At 44.6% G+C, this 25,028-nt stretch overlaps 1 protein-coding gene across 5 annotated transcripts in view; it reads left to right on the top strand.

Annotated features, from left to right (window-relative positions):
- The window catches only part of LOC110498649 (serine/threonine-protein kinase DCLK2), a 79,674-nt gene that overhangs the window by 20,515 nt on the left and 34,131 nt on the right, over positions 1-25,028 (top strand). For 2 of the 5 annotated variants that reach the window (XR_005037661.2, XM_036954292.2), the window contains exon 3: positions 22,570-22,684. Coding sequence is in view for 3 of the 5 variants with exons in the window: in XM_036954292.2 (XP_036810187.2) it covers positions 22,570-22,684 (115 nt within the window). In the remaining 2 variants the exon portion in view is untranslated. Of the gene's footprint in view, positions 1-22,569; positions 22,685-22,827; positions 22,903-25,028 lie in introns of all 5 variants that reach the window. The other 3 variants (XR_016488815.1, XM_036954293.2, XM_090210428.1) reach the window with 2 other exon arrangements.

Below are 25,028 nucleotides of genomic sequence, written 5' to 3' on the forward strand. Positions count from 1 at the left end.
CAAACTTTTGACTGGTACTATATATACACTGCTCAAAAAAATAAAGGGAACACTTAAACAACACAATGTAACTCCAAGTCAATCACACTTCTGTGAAATCAAACTGTCCACTTAGGAAGCAACACTGATTGACAATCAATTTCACATGCTGTTGTGCAAATGGAATAGACAACAGGTGGAAATTATAGGCAATTAGCAAGACACCCCCAATAAAGGAGTGGTTCTGCATGTGGTGACCACAGACCACTTCTCAGTTCCTATGCTTCCTGGCTGATGTTTTGGTCCCTTTTGAATGCTGGCGATGCTTTCACTCTAGTGGTAGCATGAGACGGAGTCTACAACCCACACAAGTAGCTCAGGTAGTGCAGCTCATCCAGGATGGCACATCAATGCGAGCTGTGGCAAGAAGGTTTGCTGTGTCTGTCAGCGTAATGTCCAGAGCATGGAGGCGCTACCAGGAGACAGGCCAGTACATCAGGAGATGTGGAGGAGGCCGTAGGAGGGCAACAACCCAGCAGCAGGACCGCTACCTCCGCCTTTGTGCAAGGAGGAGCAGGAGGAGCACTGCCAGAGCCCTGCAAAATGACCTCCAGCAGGCCACAAATGTGCATGTGTCTGCTCAAACGGTCAGAAACCGACTCTATGAGGGCCCGACGTCCACAGGTGGGGGTTGTGCTTACAGCCCAACACCGTGCAGGACGTTTGGCATTTGCCAGGGAACACCAAACACTGCTGCCTGCAACATCCTCCAGCATGACCGGTTTGGCGGTGGGTCAGTCATGGTGTGGGGTGGCATTTCTTTGGGGGGCCGCACAGCCCTCCATGTGTTCGCCAGAGGTAGCCTAACTGCCATTAGGTACCGAGATGAGATCCTCAGACCCCTTGTGAGACCATATGTTGGTGCGGTTGGCCCTGGGTTCCTCCTAATGCAAGACAATGCTAGACCTCATGTGGCTGGCATGTGTCAGCAGTTCCTGAAAGAGGAAGGCATTGATGCTATGGACTGGCCCGCCCATTCCCCAGACCTGAATCCAATTGAGCACATCTGGGACATCATGTCTCGCTCCATCCACCAACGTGGCGTTGCACCACAGACTGTTGGCGGATGCTTTAGTCCAGGTCTGGGAGGAGATCCCTCAGGAGACCATTTGCCACCTCATCAAGAGCATGCCCAGGCGTTGTAGGGAGGTCATACAGGCACGTGGAGGCCACACACACTCCTGAGCCTCATTTTGACTTGTTTTAAGGACATTACATCAAAGTTGGATCAGCCTGTAGTGTCGTTTTCCACTTTAATTTTGAGTGTAACTCCAAATCCAGACATCCATGGGTTGATAAATTTGATTTCCATTTATCATTTTTGTGTGATTTTGTTGTCAGCACATTCAACTATGTAAAGAAAAAAGTATTTAATAAGAATATTTTATTCATTCAGATCTAGGATGTGTTTTTTTTAGTGTTCCCTTTTATTTTTTTGAGCAGTGTGTATGTGTATATATATATATACACACACACAGTTGAAGTCGGATGTTTACATACACCTTAGCCAAATACATATATAAACTCAGTTTTTCACAATTCCTGACATTTAATCCCCTGTCTTAGGTCAGTTAGGATCACCACTTTACTTTAAGAATGTGAAATATCAGAATAATAGTAGAGTGATTTATTTCAGCTTTTATTTATTTCATTACATTCTTAGTGGGTCAGAAGTGTACATACACTCAATTAGTATTTGGTAGCATTGCCTTTAAATTGTTTAACTTGGGTCAAATGTTACGGGTAGCCTTCCACAAGCTTCCCACAATAAGTTCCTCCTCCTGACAGAGCTGGTGTAACTGAGTCAGGTTTGTAAGGCCTCCTTGCTCGCACATACTTTTTCAGTTCTGCCCACAAATTTGCTATGGAATTGAGGTCGGCTTTGTGATGGCCACTCCATTACCTTGACTTTGTTGTCCTTAAGCCATTTCGCCACAACTTTGGAAGTATGCTTGGGGTCATTGTCCATTTGGAAGACCCATTTGCGACCTAACTGATGTCTTGAGATGCTGCTTCAATATATCCATATAATCTTTCTCCCTCATGACGCCATCTATTGTGTGAAGTGCACCAGTCCCTCCTGCAGCAAAGAACCCCCACAACATGATGCTGCCACGCCCGTGCTTCATGGTTGGGATGGTATTCTTCAGCTTGCAAGCTTCCCCCTTTTTCCTCCAAACATAATGATGGTCATTATGGCCATGATGGTCATTATGGCCAAACACTTATATTTTTGTTTCATCAGACCAGAGGACATTTCTCCAAAAAGTACAATCTTTGTCCCCATGTGCAGTTGCAAACCGTAGTCTGGCTTCTTTATGGCGTTTTGGAGCAGTGGCTTCTTCCTTGCTGAGCGGCCTTTCAGGTTATGTCGATATAGAACTCGTTTTACTGTGGATATAGATACTTTTGTACCTGTTTCCTCCAGCATCTTCACAAAGTCCTTTGCTGTTGTTCTGGGGTTGATTTGCACTTTTCGCACCAAAGTACGTTCATCTCTAGGAGACAGAACACGTCTCCTTCCTGAGGTATGACGGCTGCGTGGTCCCATGGTGTTTATACTTGCGTACTATTGTTTGTACAGATGAACGTGGTACCTTCAGGCGTTTGGTTCATCCTTGGGATCAATTTCCAGACTTGTGGAGTCTTTTTTAATTTTTCCATGATGTCAAGCAAAGAGGCAATGAGTTTGAAGGTAGGCCTTGAAATACATCCACAAGTACACCTCCAATTGACTCAAATCATGTAAATTAGCCTATCAGAAGCTTCTGATGCCATGACATCATTTTCTGGAATTTTCCAAGCTGTTTAAAGGCACAGTCAACTACTGTCAATTATAAGTTAAATAATCTGTCTGTAAACAATTGTTGGAAAAATAACTTGTGTCATGTACAATATACATGTCCTTTGTTAACAAGAAATTTGTGGAGTGGTTGAGAAACAAGTTTTAATGACTCCAAGCTAAGTGTATGTAAGCTTCCGACTTCAACTGTGTGTGTGTACACCAGAAATGTTGTTTTACAGGGTCAGCCATAGTAGTACGGCGCAAATTAGGGTTAAGTGCCCTACTCAAGGGCACATTGACATATACCTCCTCCTCCTCCTGTGTCTTATATTGTTACTTCTTCTCCTGTTACCTCCCCCTCTTAACTCCTGTTACCTCCCCCTCTTAAGGTTCCCCACTGAGCAAAGCAGCCGACAGCCAATTCAGGTCTACCAAGATTTGAGAATTCCCCCCCCAACCTTAGATAAATCTATAAATGTAAATCCATTTGGTACATGTAAGGTGTGGGAATATGATGAATATCATCAATCTGGGGATGCTGTAGACAGTGATTACATATTATATAGATACATGGAGGATCGGGAGGTAATATCCACGGAGGGTGACCTGTAGGCCCCAATCTCCCCATGTGCTGGTGTGTTCGTTTAGACCAAGCATTTTCATTCCCCTTATCCTTACAGGAAGAGGAACTGAAGGAAATACAACCTACACACTGTGTTTGTGTGAGAGAGAGCGTGTGCACGTGTGTGTGAGACAGACGCATCCAGCTAGCCTACCTGGAGCTCTTATAAAGAGGTAGACATTTTTATTTTCTCAGGGGAAATCTTCTAAGTGGTAATAGGGAGCAAATCCCAACAGCGTTTCAAAATGGCGCAGGATACGATAGCGCACCAATAAAGTCTACTGTAGCAGTTAACTGTTTTTCCCCTGGGAGAAGCAGAGGTGTCATTGTTAGTGGGAATTGAACTGTCATATAGTCTGTAAAAGATGGCTGGTTTCCATGGCTCGTATGTTTCTCATTCCTTTCATTCAATTACAGTCTTATCCACTATTCCACTTTGACTAAAGACAGCCGAAGGTTGCACTCCTTGAGGTTGATCTACTGTCATGCTAAACACATCAGTATTTTGTCCATTGTAAATGGTCTACTGTCAGTTGCCATAGGTGTGTGTGTTCCATTGAAGCCTCTGATTTCTGAATGCATTGGTAACCAATGTCCTTAGGCCATGGTTTCCAGTCTTTTTCCTTTGAGAAGGCTTTCCTGCTCACCCCTCTTCACCCCTCAGATGTCAATGGTAGCCTATAGTAACCAGCCTGTCTCTCCTCATCTGTGGTTACCATGGACAAATGAATTGTGTCCAGAATATGTTCTATTAGCCATTATCATAATGCTTGAGATTTTGGGCATCTTTGATTAGTCTTAAGGCATGCTTCCCAGCCGAAACAGTTTGGAAAAGGTGGTGCATATATTATATTGACATTTTTGTTCATTTCGGACTTAAGCAAGTTTTTTTAGGCTGTTCGGACACACATGTGTTTTTCTCTAGGCAAGCTGAAGTCTGTAGCTGAAGTCTGTAGCTGAAGTCTACGCCCTTCATCGGTGGTTGGTCAACAGTATGGATTTTTCAAATTATTTGTCATTCAACATGCACATTTGTTTATTGAGAAGTACTGCACTACATTAGTTAAATGTAAAATTGCGTGACTAAAAACTCCTTTGCAAAAACAACCAAATGAATGACCGGTTTCCTGAGTTATCTTAGATTAATTCAGACTTTTGAGGAAGTGTATACTGGCTATGGCGTATCAAAATGGACAAACAGTACTATTGCTGCTTTTTTCTCATTTTTCATGGGAGTTTTCGAGCACACTCGTTCGGTTCGCCTAGCCGAGTTGTGCTCAACGCCAGCCGAACTGTAGCATGCTTACGCGTTGACATCGACTGTCAGATGTATATGTAGCTCTTCGCAGTCGACATTGTAAACTCATTATCCAAACATCCTCTGCCTTTATGTCAGTGACAATGGTCCAAATAAAAACAGTCAATGCCACGGTCTTTCACAATGCAACTATTTCAGTGTATGATGTCATCAGGATGATATTTTGTTCATTTATCCTGAGCAGAACGGTACACAGGCCTGCTCTGTTAGGACTGCTGAGATGATTAGGCAGAAATGGCCCGCCCGCTCAACCCTTTAACCAGACCTAGTGAATAGGCCAGGAGCTATTATTAAGGGGACTAGACACAGGAGCCATTATGAAGGGGACTAGAAATGGGAGCCATTATGAAGGGGACTAGACACGGGAGCCATTCTGAAGGTGACTAGACACGGGAGCCATTCTGAAGGGGACTAGACACGGGAGCCATTATGAAGGGGACTAGACACCAAGCCAATATGAAGGGGACTAGACACCAAGCCATTATGAAGGGGACTAGGAGCCAAGCCATTATGAAGGGGACTAGGAGCCAAACCATTATGAAGGGGACTAGACACGGGAGCCATTCTGAAGGGGACTAGACACGGGAGCCATTATGAAGGGGGACTAGGAGCCAAACCATTATGAAGGGGACTAGGAGCCAAACCATTATGAAGGGGACTAGGAGCCAAACCATTATGAAGGGGACTAGGAGCCAAACCATTATGAAGGGGACTAGGAGCCAAACCATTATGAAGGGGACTATGGGCCAAACCATTATGAAGGGGACTAGGAGCCAAGCCATTATGAAGGGGACTAGGAGCCAAGCCATTATGAAGGGGACTAGGAGCCAAACCATTATGAAGGGGACTAGGAGCCAAGCCATTATGAAGGGGACTAGACACGGGAGACATTATGAAGGGGACTAGACACGGGAGACATTATGAAGGGGACTAGACATCAAGCCATTATGAAGGGGACTAGACACCAAGCCATTCTGAAGGGGACTAGACACGGGAGCCATTCTGAAGGGGACTAGACACGGGAGCCATTCTGAAGGGGACTAGACACGGGAGCCATTCTGAAGGGGACTAGACACGGGAGCCATTCTGAAGGGGACTAGACACGGGAGCCATTCTGAAGGGGACTAGACACGGGAGCCATTCTGAAGGGGACTAGACACGGGAGCCATTCTGAAGGGGACTAGACACGGGAGCCATTCTGAAGGGGACTAGACACGGGAGCCATTCTGAAGGGGACTAGACACGGGAGCCATTCTGAAGGGGACTAGACACGGGAGCCATTCTGAAGGGGACTAGACACGGGAGCCATTCTGAAGGGGACTAGACACGGGAGCCATTCTGAAGGGGACTAGACACGGGAGCCATTCTGAAGGGGACTAGACACGGGAGCCATTCTGAAGGGGACTAGACACGGGAGCCATTCTGAAGGGGACTAGACACGGGAGCCATTCTGAAGGGGGCTAGACACGGGAGCCATTCTGAAGGGGGCTAGACACGGGAGCCATTCTGAAGGGGGCTAGACACGGGAGCCATTCTGAAGGGGGCTAGACACGGGAGCCATTCTGAAGGGGACTAGACACGGGAGCCATTCTGAAGGGGACTAGACACGGGAGCCATTCTGAAGGGGACTAGACACGGGAGCCATTCTGAAGGGGACTAGACACGGGAGCCATTATGAAGGGGACTAGACGCCGAGCCATTATGAAGGGGACTAGGAGCCAAACCATTATGAAGGGGACTAGGAGCCAAACCATTATGAAGGGGACTAGGAGCCAAACCATTATGAAGGGGACTAGGAGCCAAACCATTATGAAGGGGCAGGAATGAAGGATGTCCGGACTGACTGATAGTTAATTAGATCAACGTTGTGCATATTTAATTTTAGAGATGGATGGACATCTCTCTGGGAACATCATGTAGGATAGCTGGGCCCAGGATGCTAGTCCTACGGTTTACATGTATGTAGTCTGAGGATGTAGGCCTTGCTGCATAGTAAACCGTTGTGTTGCTGAAGGTGCTGCCAGCAGTAGACTATATCCAAACAGAATACAGACACAAATCCACATAGACATCATACAGAATATACAATATCAGAACAGTAAACATCAAGTACAGGTTCATTACAATGGCAATATGAAATTTACAGAGGGGCTATATACCATTTTTACAGAGGGGCTATATACCATTTTTACAGAGGGGCTATATACCATTTTTACAGAGGGGCTATATACCATTTTTACAGAGGGGCTATATACCATTTTTACAGAGGGGCTATATACCATTTTTACAGAGGGGCTATATACCATTTTTACAGAGGGGCTATATACCATTTTTACAGAGGGGATATATCTATATAAGCCGAGGGCAGGATGCTGACGTGGCTAATGTATAGAGTATATACAGTGCCTTGCAGAAGTGTACGTCCATAGTGCAAATGCAGTATAGTGCCGATTTGTATTAGAGGTCATTGATGACAGGGTGCAGTAACCGGCTCAATGCAAAGTCACTTAATCCATATGAGCCCGAGGGCCGGTAGATGAGGGCCACTGTTGGCATGGCTACAGAGTCCATTTTTATCTCATTAGGATGGGTGTCCTTCCTCTATAGCTGATGAAATGAATGGGGTCTGGTTACAGAACTTCCCACTGGGCAAAAACTGCTAGAGTCAATGTTGTTTCCACAACATTTCACCCAAAAATGTAATGTGATGATGCTGAATCAAGGTAGAAAACTGATTTAGATTTGAAAAAAGTCATCAACGTAAGGGAATCTCGTTTTTTTTTCACCCAACTTTTAACTTAAATCCACCCCACACCCTCCAATGACATGGGAACATTTGTTTTGTGGATATCACTTTGATTTCAACTCTGTCAATCACCACATCCTCATCGGCAGACTCGACAGCCTTGGTTTCTCAAATGATTGCCTCGCCTGGTTCACCAACTACTTCTCTGATAGAGTTCAGTGTGTCAAATCGGAGGGTCTGCTGTCCGGACCTCTGGCAGTCTCTATGGGGGTGCCACAGGGTTCAATTCTTGGACCGACTCTCTTCTCTGTATACATCAATGAGGTCGCTCTTGCTGCTGGTGAGTCTCTGATCCACCTCTACGCAGACGACACCATTCTGTATACTTCTGGCCCTTCTTTGGACACTGTGTTAACTACCCTCCAGGCAAGCTTCAATGCCATAAAACTCTCCTTCCGTGGCCTCCAATTGCTCTTAAATACAAGTAAAACTAAATGCATGCTCTTCAACCGATCGCTACCTGCACCTACCCGCCTGTCCAACATCACTACTCTGGACGGCTCTGACTTAGAATACGTGGACAACTACAAATACTTAGGTGTCTGGTTAGACTGTAAACTCTCCTTCCAGACCCATATCAAACATCTCCAATCCAAAGTTAAATCTAGGATTGGCTTCCTATTTCGCAACAAAGCGTCCTTCACTCATGCTGCCAAACATACCCTTGTAAAACTGACCATCCTACCAATCCTCGACTTTGGCGATGTCATTTACAAAATAGCCTCCAATACCCTACTCAATAAATTGGATGCAGTCTATCACAGTGCCATCCGTTTTGTCACCAAAGCCCCATATACTACCCACCATTGCGACCTGTACGCTCTCGTTGGTTGGCCCTCGCTTCATACTCGTCGCCAAACCCACTGGCTCCATGTCATCTACAAGACCCTGCAAGGTAAAGTCCCCCCTTATCTCAGCTTGCTGGTCACCATAGCATCTCCCACCTGTAGCACACGCTCCAGCAGGTATATCTCTCTAGTCACCCCCAAAACCAATTCTTTCTTTGGCCGCCTCTCCTTCCAGTTCTCTGCTGCCAATGACTGGAACGAACTACAAAAATCTCTGAAACTGGAAACACTTATCTCCCTCACTAGCTTTAAGCACCAACTGTCAGAGCAGCTCACAGATTACTGCACCTGTACATAGCCCACCTATAATTTAGCCCAAACAACTACTTCTTTCCCTACTGTATTTAATTAATTTATTTATTTTGCTCCTTTGCACCCCATTATTTTTATTTCTACTTTGCACATTCTTCCATTGCAAAACTACCATTCCAGTGTTTTACTTGCTATATTGTATTTACTTTGCCACCATGGCCTTTTTTGCCTTTACCTCCCTTCTCACCTCATTTGCTCACATCGTATATAGACTTGTTTATACTGTATTATTGACTGTACGTTTGTTTTACTCCATGTGTAACTCTGTGTCGTTGTATGTGTCAAACTGCTTTGCTTTATCTTGGCCAGGTCGCAGTTGTAAATGAGAACTTGTTCTCAACTTGCCTACCTGGTTAAATAAAGGTGAAATAAAAATAAAATAAATAAAAGTTGACAACTCAACCAAATTCATTTGCATGTTAATATACTTGGCAATGACATCCATTTCTAGTTTATTATTCTAAATTGTTATTCCTCAATGTACCAGTCTAGATGGATAGAGGCAAAAGGGTCTGTGTGTGTTTGCATGTGCGTGTTCAGATAGAATGGGGAAAGCTGTTTTTGAGTGCCCTTTGGCAGGATTGGATTATTAAGAATGAAAAGGCTGAATCACTTTCAGCCTGTTGGTGCAAACCATCACAAAGCCCCCACGTGGCACTGTTCCGAGATCAGACAATGGGGCCCTCGCGGCGCTATGGGTCCCAACAAGGAGCTGCATGCCATGGGGAGGAGGGCTGTGGTCTTCTGCATGGAGCTGTACCCTGCGTGATAAAGCATGGCATCACCTCGCATGATACGCTCTTAACCATGATGACCTTATGACCTCAATACTGAGGGATGTTTTAGTGCAACAAATATCTGTTTTAGAATATATTACATCTATATATTATGTTAAATCGCTCCACTATTTCCTTGTTGCTAATGTTTGCATTATTTCAGTTTGTGACAAAACAAGCCACTCGGGAGGCTTCATATTGCAGCGTTAACTGGAAGATGCTGTATTGCTCATTAGGTTATTGTAAGATGATGTCCTCGGACTTGGAGTGGATCTTTCATACTGGAATTCATTGTCCGTTTCTACAGTTTCTAGTCGTCTGATTTAATTGGTATTGATGAGTATGACGTCTTGTCGTTTCTGATGTTTGTTCTTGCCGTTGGTGGAGATGGTATTTGACGTTAGATAGGGATTAGTTGAGGGGAACCCCCCTTCACCCCTCCCCTTGTAGCTAGAGGGTACAGACACATACACCCTTGTTAGGCATGAGTTGTTTAGAGGGGGTGTGGATTAGAGAGCAGAGCACCATTTAGGTCAACAGCCATCTAGGAATGTGTGTGTGACAATACATTTTTTATTTTCTGTACTCATTAGTAGTGATGCACCGATATGACATTTTTGGCTGATACCGATATCAAATATTTTCCTTGACGAAAAAACCCAATACCGATAACCGATATTTAAACTTTTTGTGGCCTTTTTAAGCATTCTAGTACAGTTAAATAGTAAATACACATGGACGCAGCGGTCTAAGGCACTGCATCTCAGTCCAAGAGGCTTCACTACAGTCCCTGGTTCGAATCCAGGCTGTATCACATCCGGCCGTGATTGGGAATCCCATAGGGCGGCGCACAATTGGTCCAGCGTTGTGCGGGTTTTGGCCGGGGTAGGCCGTCATTGTAAATAAGAATTTGACTTGCCTAGTTAAATAAAGGTTACACACACACATTGACCAAAAGTAATATTTTTGGCATTTACGTACAGTGCCTTGCGAAAGTATTCGGCCCCCTTGAACTTTGCAACCTTTTGCCACATTTCAGGCTTCAAACATAAAGATATAAAACTGTATTTTTTTGTGAAGAATCAACAACAAGTGGGACACAATCATGAAGTGGAACGACATATATTGGATATTTCAAACTTTTTTAACAAATCAAAAACGGAAAAATTGGGCGTGCAAAATTATTCAGCCCCCTTAAGTTAATACTTTGTAGCGCCACCTTTTGCTGCGATTACAGCTGTAAGTCGCTTGGGGTATGTCTCTATCAGTTTTGCACATCGAGAGACTGACATTTTTTCCCATTCCTCCTTGCAAAACAGCTCGAGCTCAGTGAGGTTGGATGGAGAGCATTTGTGAACAGCAGTTTTCAGTTCTTTCCACAGATTCTCGATTGGATTCAGGTCTGGACTTTGACTTGGCCATTCTAACACCTGGATATGTTTATTTTTGAACCATTCCATTGTAGATTTTGCTTTATGTTTTGGATCATTGTCTTGTTGGAAGACAAATCTTCGTCCCAGTCTCAGGTCTTTTGCAGACTCCATCAGGTTTTCTTCCAGAATGGTCCTGTATTTGGCTCCATCCATCTTCCCATCAATTTTAACCATCCCTGCTGAAGAAAAGCAGGCCCAAACCATGATGCTGCCACCACCATGTTTGACAGTGGGGATGGTGTGTTCAGGGTGATGAGCTGTGTTGCTTTTACGCCAAACATAACGTCTTGCATTGTTGCCAAAAAGTTCAATTTTGGTTTCATCTGACCGGAGCACCTTCTTCCACATGTTTGGTGTGTCTCCCAGGTGGCTTGTGGCAAACTTTAAACGACACTTTTTATGGATATCTTTAAGAAATGGCTTTCGTCTTGCCACTCTTCCATAAAGGCCAGATTTGTGCAATATACGACTGATTGTTGTCCTATGGACAGAGTCTCCCCACCTCAGCTGTAGATCTCTGCAGTTCATCCAGAGTGATCATGGGCCTCTTGGCTGCATCTCTGATCAGTCTTCTCCTTGTATGAGCTGAAAGTTTAGAGGGACGGCCAGGTCTTGGTAGATTTGCAGTGGTCTGATACTCCTTCCATTTCAATATTATCGCTTGCACAGTGCTCCTTGGGATGTTTAAAGCTTGGGAAATCTTTTTGTATCCAAATCCGGCTTTAAACTTCTTCACAACAGTATCTCGGACCTGCCTGGTGTGTTCCTTGTTCTTCGTGATGCTCTCTGCGCTTTTAACGGACCTCTGAGACTATCACAGTGCAGGTGCATTTATACGGAGACTTGATTACACACAGGTGGATTGTATTTATCATCATTAGTCATTGAGGTCAACATTGGATCATTCAGAGATCCTCACTGAACTTCTGGAGAGAGTTTGCTGCACTGAAAGTAAAGGGGCTGAATAATGTTGCACGCCCAAAGCTAATAGCAGTGAGACGATGTTATTTTTACAGCAGTGAAGCTATTACTGTGTAACTCCTGTAAGGCAACATCTGAAATATAGCGCACTTGGTAGTGTGTACCGGTGCTCGACCAGTCAGCGAAAGCCAACATCACCCACGACAGAGAACGGTTGATTGTCAAGGCAATGAATTCCATTATCTTGTCGTTAATGGATTTCGCCTTTGTTGTCTCAATGATTTTTTTCTTACTCTTTCAAATGACTGCTGTGTTGGCGTCATTACGTCATGTACCTATGTTATATAGGTAGGTACGTCAGCTTTGACATCGGTTTTGCACATCCGCGTTAAACTAGACATCAGGCTGATGGCGATGTTGGCATTTTTAGCTAATATCGGCCAATTCCGATAAATTCACTGATTTATATTGTGCGTCCCTACTCATTAGTATACAGCACCATCTGACAAACAGTGGGTTAAATATTCCCACCTTTGGTATTGTTGAAGAGAAATGCACCATACATACAGTATAGCATGCCACCATGATGCCCAAATTCAATTGGGTGGCGAGTTTATGATAATTCTGGAGAGTGACTGTTCGGTAATCCCATGACACTTTTAATTTCCTGAGTAAATGTGTGGCTCTGTGAAGGATAGTAATTTTTTCCTGAGTAAATGTGTGGCTCTGTGAAGGATAGTAATTTTTCCTGAGTAAATATGTGGCTCTGTGAAGGATAGTAATTTTTCCTGAGTAAATGTGTGGCTCTGTGAAGGATAGTATCGATATGGATCAGTGTGGAGTCCACAAACGACCAACTAAATTGGCTTCATGTGTAGACGGCGTGCCTGGTGGCAGTGCCCACTATGGGGGAGAAGAAAGAACCCTCCACTCCTGGCAGATGGCACCCAGACCCTGTCAGCCTTTACCCAGGAGAGAGAGATACAAAGACCACCAACATTCCCGTTAAAGCAACAAAACCAAATAAAAACCATGAGCTGGCACACACCCAGAGAATATTATTTTATGTAGAGTTGCTGAATAAAGGTGAAGAAATTGTAAGCTATAAAAATAGAGTTGCACACTGTGTATATATAAACTCCCAGTAATGTATTGGGTAATTCACCAATGTTTTGGCATCACCTTGCCTTCTTCAGGGTAATGTTATGAATTCTTGAATCAGGTTATGTAGACAAACGGTGCAATTAGTGCAACCAATGACAGTGAGGGGTGTGTCAAAATTATTAGCTTCATTTGAATGAATTGAGTGAAACTGTTAAACAATAGTTTTTAGCATATTGAATATATTAGGCTGTTGTCATATGGAAATGGAAATATTGTACATAATATTAGCATCAACATACATTATTGTTTAATTCAATGTCACATATATATTAAACTGTTTCCTATTTCCTATTTTTTGTTGTTACATGTAATCTTTTGGTTCAACCATAATAAGCATCAACAGGGGGAACATATTGGGTGTATGCTGATAATCTGTAGAAAGAATATATCCATGTATAAGACTTGTTCATAAAAGAGAGGATTTTTCATAGGAAGGGCCTGAGATCAGTCAATATTCAGACCCCTAGAGGTCAATGTTTTTAGATAGGATATCCAGTAAGCAACAAAACAAAACCGCCATTTTCTCTCTGACACTGACATCACCATCAACCAGACAGTGTACAACAGACCAATCAAAAAGCAAGCAGGCGGAGGACAGAGTGAGCGAGAGAGCACGTGGCTGATGGCCGGCCCAAAATGTGCAGCACTTCTCTGGTGGTTGGGAGCCCATTGTTTGACTGTGATGTCATTGTCAACACCATGTTTTGTTTGTCCAATCCGGACCAGCTGGGGGCCATTCTTCTTATCAGCATCCCTGTGAAGCTAACTCTGGGATAGTTTACGCTCTGAAATAACTCAACAGTTGATCTGGGCCCGTATTCAAAAGAGTTTGAGTAGAGCTGATCTAGGATCCGGTCCCTCCTGTCCATTTTAATCTTATTTAAAACTGATCCTATAGCAGCAATCCTACTCTTGTGAATACAGGCCCAGAGCCCAGCCCACACACTGTTTAGGCTTAATCACATGATCATATTCACCCACTGTTCTCAGTACATTACCCTAATAAAATGGTTAGTATCACAAAGGATAATGTCTTGTACGTAGATATGAATGTGCATAATATCCCAAACAGATGTAATTGTGTGACGCTGATGTTAGTGGCCCGCGCGTAAGCCTGTTTTACATTAGAGTATGGCAGAGTTGTTTTGTCTGACACGTGCATCCCTGGCCTGTCAGCTGGACTGGAGAGGGCTGTGATGTTTAGGTGAACAGACAGACAGTGTTGTCCAGTGTGTTTCTACAGTATTTGATAGCGGAAGCAGTATCGTCAGACTTCAACCACACGGGACACAGATCACAGATCGCATTGTGGAGGCTAGATCAGAGGCTTATTCGACAACGTTCAACATTACACAACGTACAAACGAGAAATGTATTGTAGAGACCCTAAACATGAGTCTCGATTTTCATCTCTATTAATCGTATTTCCATCTACGTTCTGTAATGTTGTACCACTGAGTAGAATAGACCCCTGGGCTCCATCATTAGCCCGTGCTAGTGGGAGGAGAGTGGGAGTGGAGGAAGAGGATGAGTGAAAGAAAGGGGGAATGGAGGAGGGGCAGCAGGGAGGCTCAGGGATTCTAGAGGAGGTGAGGAACAGAGGAACGGAGCACGACTCAGGCGTGGGTAAAATCTGAGATTCGTGAATCACACTTGAGACTGGTGTGATGACTCAGACTGAAAGTACATGGGATTAAGAATGTTTTACTATGTTACTGAGAATGGTAGCTATAGTAGTACCTCATCTGTTTGCTTAGTTCATATTGTAAATGTAGAATTTCATGCTTTAATTTTATTTACTGTATTTTGAAATGATTCTCTTATATCGGTGAAGCTAGAATCCCCCCCCTCATCGCTGCATTTCAGGAAGTATCAATTATTAACGCAGCAATTTTCTCCACTACAACATCCAGCCAGCTACCCTCTCTCTCCCTCTCTCTGCAGGGGATGTGGGTGACTGTGTGCAGATCAATCAGTACGGCGTGTGCAGGAAGATGTTTTCACTTTGCATGCTGCAGCACTAGTCTTAGCCCCGCAGCCTCTCCTCTCCCTGTATTACGGTATAGGATCAGAGGGGGTGTACTGTATTAGGGTATAGGATCAGAGGGGGTGTACTGTATTAGGGTATAGGATCAGAGGGGGTGTACTGTATTAGGGTATAGGATCAGAGGGGGTGTACTGTATTAGGGTATAGGATCAGAGGGGGTGTACTGTATTAGGGTATAGGATCAGAAGGGGTGTACTGTATTACGGTATAGGATCAGAGGGGGTGTACTGTATTAGGGTATAGGATCAGAGGGGGTGTACTGCATTAGGGTATAGGATCAGGGGGGGTGTACTGTATTAGGGTATAGGATCAGAGGGGGTGTACTGTATTATGATGTGTACTGTATTAGGGTATAGGATCAGAGGGGGTGTACTGTATTAGGGTATAGGATCAGAGGGGTGTACTGTATTGGGTATAGGATCAGAGGGGGTGTACTGTATTAGGGTATAGGATCAGAGGGGGTGTACTGTATTAGGGTATAGGATCAGAGGGGGTGTACTGTATTACAGTATAGGATCAGAGGGGGTGTACTGTATTAGGGTATAGGATCAGAGGGGGTGTACTGTATTAGGGGGTGTACTGTATTAGGGTATAGGATCAGAGGGGGTGTACTGTATTAGGGTATAGGATCAGAGGGGGTGTACTGTATTAGGGTATAGGATCAGAGGGCGTGTACTGTATTACGGTATAGGATCAGAGGGGGTGTACTGTATTAGGGTATAGGATCAGAGGGCGTGTACTGTATTGCGGTATAGGATCAGAGGGCGTGTACTGTATTGCGGTATAGGATCAAAGGGGGTGTACTGTATTAGGGTATAGGATCAGAGGGGGTGTACTGTATTACGGTATAGGATCAGAGGGCGTGTACTGTATTACGGTATAGGATCAGTGGGGGTGTACTGTATTATGGTATAGGATCAGAGGGCGTGTACTGTATTATGGTATAGGATCAAAGGGGGTGTACTGTATTAGGGTATAGGATCAGAGGGGGTGTACTGTATTAGGGGGTGTACTGTATTAGGGTATAGGATCAGAGGGGGTGTACTGTATTAGGGTATAGGATCAGAGGGGGTGTACTGTATTAGGGTATAGGATCAGAGGGCGTGTACTGTATTACGGTATAGGATCAGAGGGGGTGTACTGTATTAGGGTATAGGATCAGAGGGCGTGTACTGTATTGCGGTATAGGATCAGAGGGCGTGTACTGTATTGCGGTATAGGATCAAAGGGGGTGTACTGTATTAGGGTATAGGATCAGAGGGGGTGTACTGTATTACGGTATAGGATCAGAGGGCGTGTACTGTATTACGGTATAGGATCAGTGGGGGTGTACTGTATAATGGTATAGGATCAGAGGGCGTGTACTGTATTATGGTATAGGATCAAAGGGGGTGTACTGTATTAGGGTATAGGATCAGAGGGCGTGTACTGTATTCCGGTATAGGATCAAAGGGGGTGTACTGTATTAGGGTATAGGATCAGAGGGGGTGTACTGTATTACGGTATAGGATCAGAGGGCGTGTACTGTATTATGGTATAGGATCAGAGGGGGTGTACTGTATTACGGTATAGGATCAGTGGGGGTGTACTGTATTAGGTATAGGATCAGAGGGCGTGTACTGTATTATGGTATAGGATCAGAGGGGTTGTACTGTGTTATGGTATAGGATCAGAGTGCGTGTACCGTATTATGGTATAGGATCATGTCACTGCGCAGGGATGTGACTCAGATCTCAGAGGGGAAACACAGCTGGCTGTCTGAGTGTGTAAGAGAGAGGCCTGCTGGGCTGAGTTCTCTGTAGTCGGGGGCTGAGTTCTCTGTAGTCTGGTGTGCCAGAGTTCAGTTGTCTACAGGGGAGTTAGGCTAGTCATTAGCTACAGGGATTTCACCAGCAGGCAGCAATACTAGTGTTTTTATGGAGCGAGAAGCTCTCTGACATTTAGATTTTGTTGTCACTGTTCTCGGAGCTATTCGCCTTGACTGAGGAATAGCCATTTTTCTTGAGGTGTCGTAATATAAAATGCCACTCATTAAGTATGTATCATGTTATATTGCCGTGGTTTTCCATCTAAAAGGTCTGGTATCAGAGAATCCACAGTGACACACTCATTTGGTACTGCTCTGTTAAAGGTTCTCAGAATTAATATTCCCTCAACTGAGATTTGAATGTAAGGTTTCTGCTTTCTGCTGCCGTTGTCTGGTCTCACTGAGGAAGGCCTAATGAATACTAAAGCCAGCTCCTTTTTGCAGTTGTTTGGTGGTTTAGGCTATTCAAAAGCCACCTCCGTATGGATTTGAGGCCAACTGGAATTTGCGCTGGTAAAAAGCCTACAGTGTTTAGCCGCTAATCGCTAGTCTTAATTCAGCGCAGCTAGCTAATGATGAGCTTAATTTCTCCCCCTAGCTCTGTGTTTTTCCTCTCCATCCGTCTCATCAAAGGCTGGTTGTCTAACATGAGGGAGGAGAGTTACCACTCTAATCTAAAATAATTAACCAGTAGTCTACACTCCACTCACAGTTTAAGCAACAGTTTACGTATCCTGCACCGTGGAGTAACTAACTAGCTCATCAGTCTTAAAAAGAGGAATGCAATTATCATACATTTGGAATGAGGAGGATTCATTTGCATGTTCGTGCTTATGGTGTGTAGCCTACGGCTCTGAATAGTTGATAACCTGTGTGAGGACAACCCCAATATCCCACAATGCACTCTGTCCTGACTCCTGTTCCATGGTACTGTGCATTGCAGTACGCTACTGCGACCTTGCTGAAGGCAGCAGGCACAGAGTTTCCTTCTCTCTCGCTCCTTCTAAACTATCCCCCTCTTTTTTTCCTCCCTCCTTGCTCTTCTCTTCTTCATAAACCAGCTCTCTCTCCCAAACCATCCCTCTTTCTTCACTCCCTCTCTCCTCCATTCTGGGAGGTCCCACCCCCTCTTACGCTCTTATTACTGTCACCCTCCCACCCCATGATTACAGCAATTGGGCTGTCAGGCCTGTGATGATGATGATAATGGGGGTCTCTATTTTCATCCTCACTCCCACTGCAGCGCCTCAGAATACACCCACTAATCGACCCGCAACCACCTTCATTATGGAAAGGGAAGTAAGCAACGATCAGGAGCTGTAGCCTAGTCTACTCTCACCTTTTATGAGAACCGCTGTCTTGCTTTTCAGTTGATGAGTACCTTTTTCTCTGTGAAAGAGTGATGCCATTCCAGCTCCGTTTCAAGACGCAAAAGGTCTTGTGATGTTCTGTTTGTCCTGTATGAGAGCTGGGTAGGCTTCTTTCTGTCCCACAGTGGTTGTTAGCTCAATGGCCTTCACATCTGTCAGTTCAGTCAGAGTCCACGTCCCTTTCGGGGATAATTTAGCCCAATTCTCCATTGGGTGAAAGGGATATTTTAGCTCACATCAATGTCAAATCAAATTGTATTGGTTGCATACACATATCTAGCAGATGTTATTGCGAGTGTAGCGAAATACTTGTTTCTCTAGCTCCAACAGTACAGGAGTGTCTAACAATACACACACATCTAAAAGAATGGAATTAAGAAATTAGGATGAGCAATGTCTTTTTTGTTGATGGTTTTCCAAACATGCTGTCTTCTAGTAATAACATCATCCTGAATGTTTTAATCTGTTTAAATTGTTATTTTATAGCCCACAGCATGAGCCTGACAATGATGGATTTTTCACATCAATATCCTCATAGGAACATCCCCTTGTCGATCTAAATGCCAACCTCATAATTGAACCACTAGTAAACAGTCGTTAATTAAATATCAAGTCAGATATTTTAGCTCTGACTTTCTCATACAACAGCAGCTGTTTTAGGGGGTGTGTTTTGCCCCCCCAAGTCTTCAACCCATATTTCTCTCTGTTGCTGGGTCGGCCAGGGCAGAATAGGAGAGATGGGGAGACCAGAGAGGGATAGACAGAGAACAAGGAAAGGTCCAAATTAGAACAAGTGTGTGAGATGGGAAGGCAAACTGAGGTTACAGATGTCACCCCAAAGAAACACACACATAAGATGACCACACACTCACCAAAGACACACACCCCAAAGACACACAGCCATAAGATATAAGATCCCCCCCCCCCCCCTCCCCCAAACGATTAATCTCCCCGATAGGACTAATTCAACCTGACAGAGTCTGTGTTCCATTGGCTGTTGTTGATCCTGGCAGCGGTCGTCAAGGGAACACAAACAGCAACATGGACTATGAGGTCTGACATCCTTATCCTGCCTTATTAATCTGTTCTCTACTATTCCCCCAGACGGTACCGTGGCCTCAGTATGCACTTAGAGAGGAAGCTCTCTAGAGTATCTGATCTGCAAAATTGGGACTGTGCTTCTTCTGGCAAGCTGTAGGAGCAGACATTGTGTACACAACCCTGTTTAAAGATGTCTCTTATCCCTTCTTTCTCACCTCTCTTTCCAAAACCCTGTGAGTATATCCCCTTATCTCTGTCTGTCCTTGGCCTCCTGGGAACCACAGGCCATCTTAAATGACCCACAGTGATCTACAGTCATCCTATTCAGCCTCTGGGAGGCTGGGGGTGGTGGCATTAATGGATAAACCGCTCCCCCTGCCACAATGGTGGCCAGACCTGAAGCCTCCTGGACAATCACATCGCCCCACTGTGGGGTGGCCACAGGTTTCCCAGGTGGCAAACAACCGGCCACCGTTTCCAGGGGCGATACAAAATGACCCTGTCTAATTAACTCTCCTCTCTGACAACTGAAAGGTGAATTCAGAAGAGACTAACTAGTGCCTCTTCTGTAGTCAAATTGTCAAACGTCAGTGTGAAAGTGAAAAGTGTTGGGCTTGTGTTGTGTACTGTACCCATTATAGTGTCCCCCCCGCACTGTCACCAACGTCTCCTGTCCTGTCTGCTGGTGTCATCACCACTGGCAGGGGACACAGTGACAAGGCCACCTCAGCAGTCTGAGGCTGCTGGCTGTCACACACCGTGACCTCATAATGCAGACTGTCCCTGGACTGTACACAGCTCAGCCCTGGATGGATGGAAAACTACTGGCTTTTCTAACCCTAGATCTGCAGTGTTCTGAACTTCACTGTTATGTCAGCTTATGCTTATGGCATTAGATTCTGGGAATATTTGATGTGTCACTGTGAGTCTGCATATTTAGAATGTTTTACATGAGTCTGTAGTGTGTTTGGTGTGGATCCCAGGAAGAGTATTTACTGTGTTAGCAGCAGCTAATAGGAATCCTAGTAAAATACTAATACTTGGCAGTACCATTGAGCAGCTTAGCGACATTAGCTCGTATGTTTTGTCCTTTTCATTAACAATGTACTCATGGTACTGGACTTAATCCATGGTGGATGTACACTATCACATCTCATAGGATCAGTAACCTGTAGGTTACATATGTGTTGTGAAGGCATGCATCCAAAGGGAAAGATGATCAAAGGCAGCTGAAGTGTTCCAACAATGTCTACTGCTCCCGGTCTTAAAGCCGTCGCTATGACGATGCCAACATATGGCTGGTTGTCCGGGTTATCAGCTGCTCAGTATGAGTGATCCCGGCTGTGGAATGGCAGCCATTTCAGCTATGCCACCCGAGAGCCACTGCCTGCCAAACACACACGCCTCCTCTCACCTCACCGCTCTCTGTCTCTCTCTGTCTCTTTTTATCTCTCTGTCTCTGTCTGTCTCTGTTTGTCTCTCTTTATCTCTGTCTCCTCTCTGTCTCCTGTCTGTGTCCTCTCTGTCTCCTGTCTGTGTCCTCTCTGTCTCCTGTCTGTCTCCTGTCTGTCTCCTGTCTGTCTCCTGTCTCGCTCTGTCTCCTGTCTCTCTCTGTCTCTCTCTGTCTCCTGTCTCTGTCTGTTTGTCTCTCTCAGCCTCCAATGGATATTGATTTAGATTTTGCCTCACAACACACTGCCAAGTCAAGTCATCCATTCATGTATTAAGTCCGCATGACAGAGTTTCTGACTGAGCCCTAAAAATGATGTGTGGGGATGGAGGAGATTTTGAATCTGTATTGGAAGAGGATTTTGGTCAATGTGTTATGATGGCTGTTGCTGTTTTGAGTTGGGAAATGTATAAATCTGCAGTCCTGAGAGAGAAGGTCCTCCAGCAGACTGCTCTCCATCTCTCTTCCACTGCCTCAACCCCCAAGCTTCTGTGGCTGTCCCATCTGCCTACCTAACTGGCTCCAACCAGTCAACCCTCTCTGCCCTCTCCCTGGGTATGAGTGGGATGTGTGGGGGTGAGATGATGATGATGATGATGATGATGATAAAGGAATCCCCTTCCTGCCTGTCCACCCACTGATTCTCCCTGCCTGCCTGGGCTGAATGCACTACCACAGTAATGCAGAGGAGCTTGTGTGTGTGTGGATAAGTAATGTAGGCGCAACTCCCTCTGCTTTGTGTGATTAAATCATGGTAGCTATAGATATTACATGAGAGAAAGGAGAGGTGGAAGGCAGGTTGACGTTTATTGTCATGAATCTTGCCCTGGAGGCAGAACTGAGAGATGTTCGCTAGATGGGCCAGCTGCAAGTCAAAATGAACGTAAGGCTAGGCTTAGAATCATGTGCCAGCTAGTGACCAATCTGCAGAGCTGCCTCCAGGGCAAGATTCATGACAAAAACACTAAGCTGGAGGTGGAGAGAAGACAAAATGGAGATGGAAGGTGAAAGAGAGAGAGATAAAGAAACGGCCTACACAACAGAAATGCTTTGCTGCAGTGATTTCCACATGACAGTGTATTTAGACTCTGCAGTACTTTATTGTTGTGATGTTTTGACCCTCAGCTCTTTGCTATAAGCTGTAAAGTGTTGCCTCGTCCATTGTGGCACTGAGCTTAGCAACCATGAAAGAGCTATCACATCGCAGACAGATTTTAATTGGCCTGTTCGAGCGAGCCGTCAGCATGTAGCCACACACACACACACACACACACACACACACAGTGATGCGCAGAAAATAATGAAATAGCACATCCTTCAACAACATGACATGTATTATAATAATGGCCCCTCCTTCTCCTCCAGTTCTACCAGAGTGGGATCCAGCTCTAATCTAATGGTGATAGACTATGTTCCGGAGAGTGGGATCCAGCTCTAATCTAATGGTGATGTTTAGTAGAATCATCTGAAAGACTATGTCCCGGAGAATGGGATGTTCAGACACAGATTATGCAATAGTGAGTACAATGGGGTGTGAAACGATTGGATTCCCATTCGGCTTATGTCTGCATATTAAATGGTGGATGAGCTACTGTTTCCACAAAGGAAACAAGTTGATTCTCCACAGAGATGCATGGTATGGGTACACCCCATTAGACACACCTTTTAGAAGATGTGAGGGCCCATAATATTTATAGAACTAGTGCCCAGAGTTTTTCCTCTAAACTCAAGGACCTACACATAATTCCTCTTCTAGCTTACCTTCCTCTGCACATCTCTCCCTCACTCTCTCTCTCACTCCCTCCCCCCTCCCTCTCTCCCTCTCCCCAGATCACCTGTCTCCAGGACTTCTTCGGCGAGGACGACGTGTTCATCGCGTGCGGCCCAGAGAAGTACCGCTATGCCCAGGATGACTTCCTGTTGGATCACAGTGGTAAGGCTTCTGGTAGGCCTGACTCACTACATCTAACATCACCTATATGTTGTGAAACCTTGGTCTCTCTCATAGAAATAGGTGTAGATTCCTGTTCTAGTGTCTATATTTCTATGGCCTCTGTCCCAACCCTTTCCTCCCTCTTTCCTTCATAGGGTGCGTGGGACATGCCAGGTCTCTCTCGGCAAAGAGGTCTTCTGATCTCAATGGGACTTCCTGGTTAAATAAAGGTCCTATAAATTGCACACTATTCCCTATAGAGCCTCCATAGGGCTCTGGTGAAGAGTGTACTCTATTGGGAATATGTTGCCATTTTGGACTCACCCCTCCTTTCTGTCTCTCATAGTATAGTGTAACTTCCCTAAAGAGATGTCAATGCCAAACCACTTTCCCCTTTTCATAGTAGAAGTCAGGATGAAGTGTGTCTGAATGGTGTAACATGATAATTATCTGTCAACCACACAATAGTGAACGTTCATTTTCTCAGTTGAATGAGTCTCATAATTGTTCTAAAAGTGGTTCCGGTGACTCGTGATGCTTAATGATGACTCTAACATAATCATGACTTAATCATGACTCTAACATAATCATGACTTAATCATGACTCTGACATAGTGTGATCATCACTCAATGTCTGAATTCATTCCTCTCCTCCAAGAGAAGGAAACTATTGATTACAGTATGTGTGAGACTATCGGTCTGAACACACACAGATTCCTGCCTTCTGTAGGGGAAAGTTGCTGCAGTCACATTCTGTAGGGTGTAGTTGTAGTAGTTCATTCCATTCCAGGGTTCTTCAGTGACTGTCATTATGTGAATATGTACCATCCCTGTGTTGAGAAGAAGCCGTTCTTGAAAATAACTTAAAATATGTCCACAGCGATACCCCCTACTGCAGCAGGATATGGCCTCTTCATAGCTAGCCCATTGTTATCTTAAGCAGGCCGATGTCAGTACAACTCCTCTGCAGTCCCCTATCGTCTGTGCTAGATGAGGTGGAGACAGGATGTACTGTCTATAATATCCAAACAGGCTAATTTTAGACACTTCTCCAAACTATTCCCAAGGTTCTAGCTACATCCTGATTTCTTAGTGTTGCCCCTGTAACATAACATTTAAAGCTGCAATATGTCACTTTTTGGACAACCTGACAAAATTCACAAAGAAATGTGAGGTATAGATCTGTCACTCGCATTGAAAGCAAGTCTAAGAAGCGGTAGATCTGTTCTATGTGCTCTTTCTATATGGCCCATTTTAAAGTTTCGTTTTTTTGTGTCTTTTTACTTTCGGTTTTGTACACCAGCTGAAAATATATGTCACAGCAGTTTAGATGGTACAATGATTATCTACACTATACTTGCTTGTTTTTTCACATAAACAGAAATTAGGCAAACTATTAGATTGTTAGCAACAAGGAAATGGCAGTCATTTCTGCATAGTGCATCTTTTAAACACACACACACACACACACACACACCGGTGTAAACACTGTTTGTTCTAACGATGAGTGTTTAGTTTCTTCAGCTGAATCTGTTCTTCAGTTGTTTTAGCGCTTCCTTGTCCTACTTCTCCTGCCAGGCTCCATTTGAAGAATTAGGTCTTCTCAAAAACAAGTGTTTGCTCTAGGTACCTCTTTTCAGCTGCTAAGTCTTTGCACAGTGTCTTACAGGAGTCCCAAGGGGCTGTTGCACTGTCAGACTCAATTGTGGAGAACAGTGTCAAATCCAAACACGGTTTAGGGAACGATATAAAAAGTCAACACCGCAAGTTTACAAACTTGCATGGTACAGTAGCTAGCATCGTAGTAAACTGAATCGCACCTGGGGTCTGCTCCAATAACAGGCTTGGGTCACGTCCACTTTATTGGGAATAATTTGTTTCCAATTGGCCACAGCTGGTTGGTACCTCCTCTGTGTTCATGGTGTCATAATAGCGTCTAACACTGTAACACCCCCCAATTAACAGCATCTGACATGACCCAGACAGTTTAACCACTAGTCTCATTACAGTAACCAGTCATATGCTGCTCCTGAACGCAGCTCGCTCTGTCGTCAACGCTGCTAAAACAACTCTATCACAGGCGGTTGGTGGCACCTTAATTGGGGAGGACGGGGCTCGTGGTAGCGGCTGCAGCGGGATCAGTGGAATGGTATCAAATACATTGAACACGTGGTTTCCATGTGTTTGATACCATTCCATTCACTCGGTTCCAGCCATTGTTATGAGCTGTCCTCCCCTCAGCAGCCTCCACTGTTTTATGTGTCTGTGCAACAACACCAAAACAGTTGAACCACCAACCTCGTTACCCCAACACCTACTGCTCCAGCATGCAGCTCTGTCAGCCTTGTCAACTGGT

Source organism: Oncorhynchus mykiss, chromosome 19 (assembly GCF_057628025.1).
Source record: "Oncorhynchus mykiss isolate SJ-2025 chromosome 19, ASM5762802v1, whole genome shotgun sequence".
NCBI classification, from domain to species: domain Eukaryota; kingdom Metazoa; phylum Chordata; class Actinopteri; order Salmoniformes; family Salmonidae; genus Oncorhynchus; species Oncorhynchus mykiss.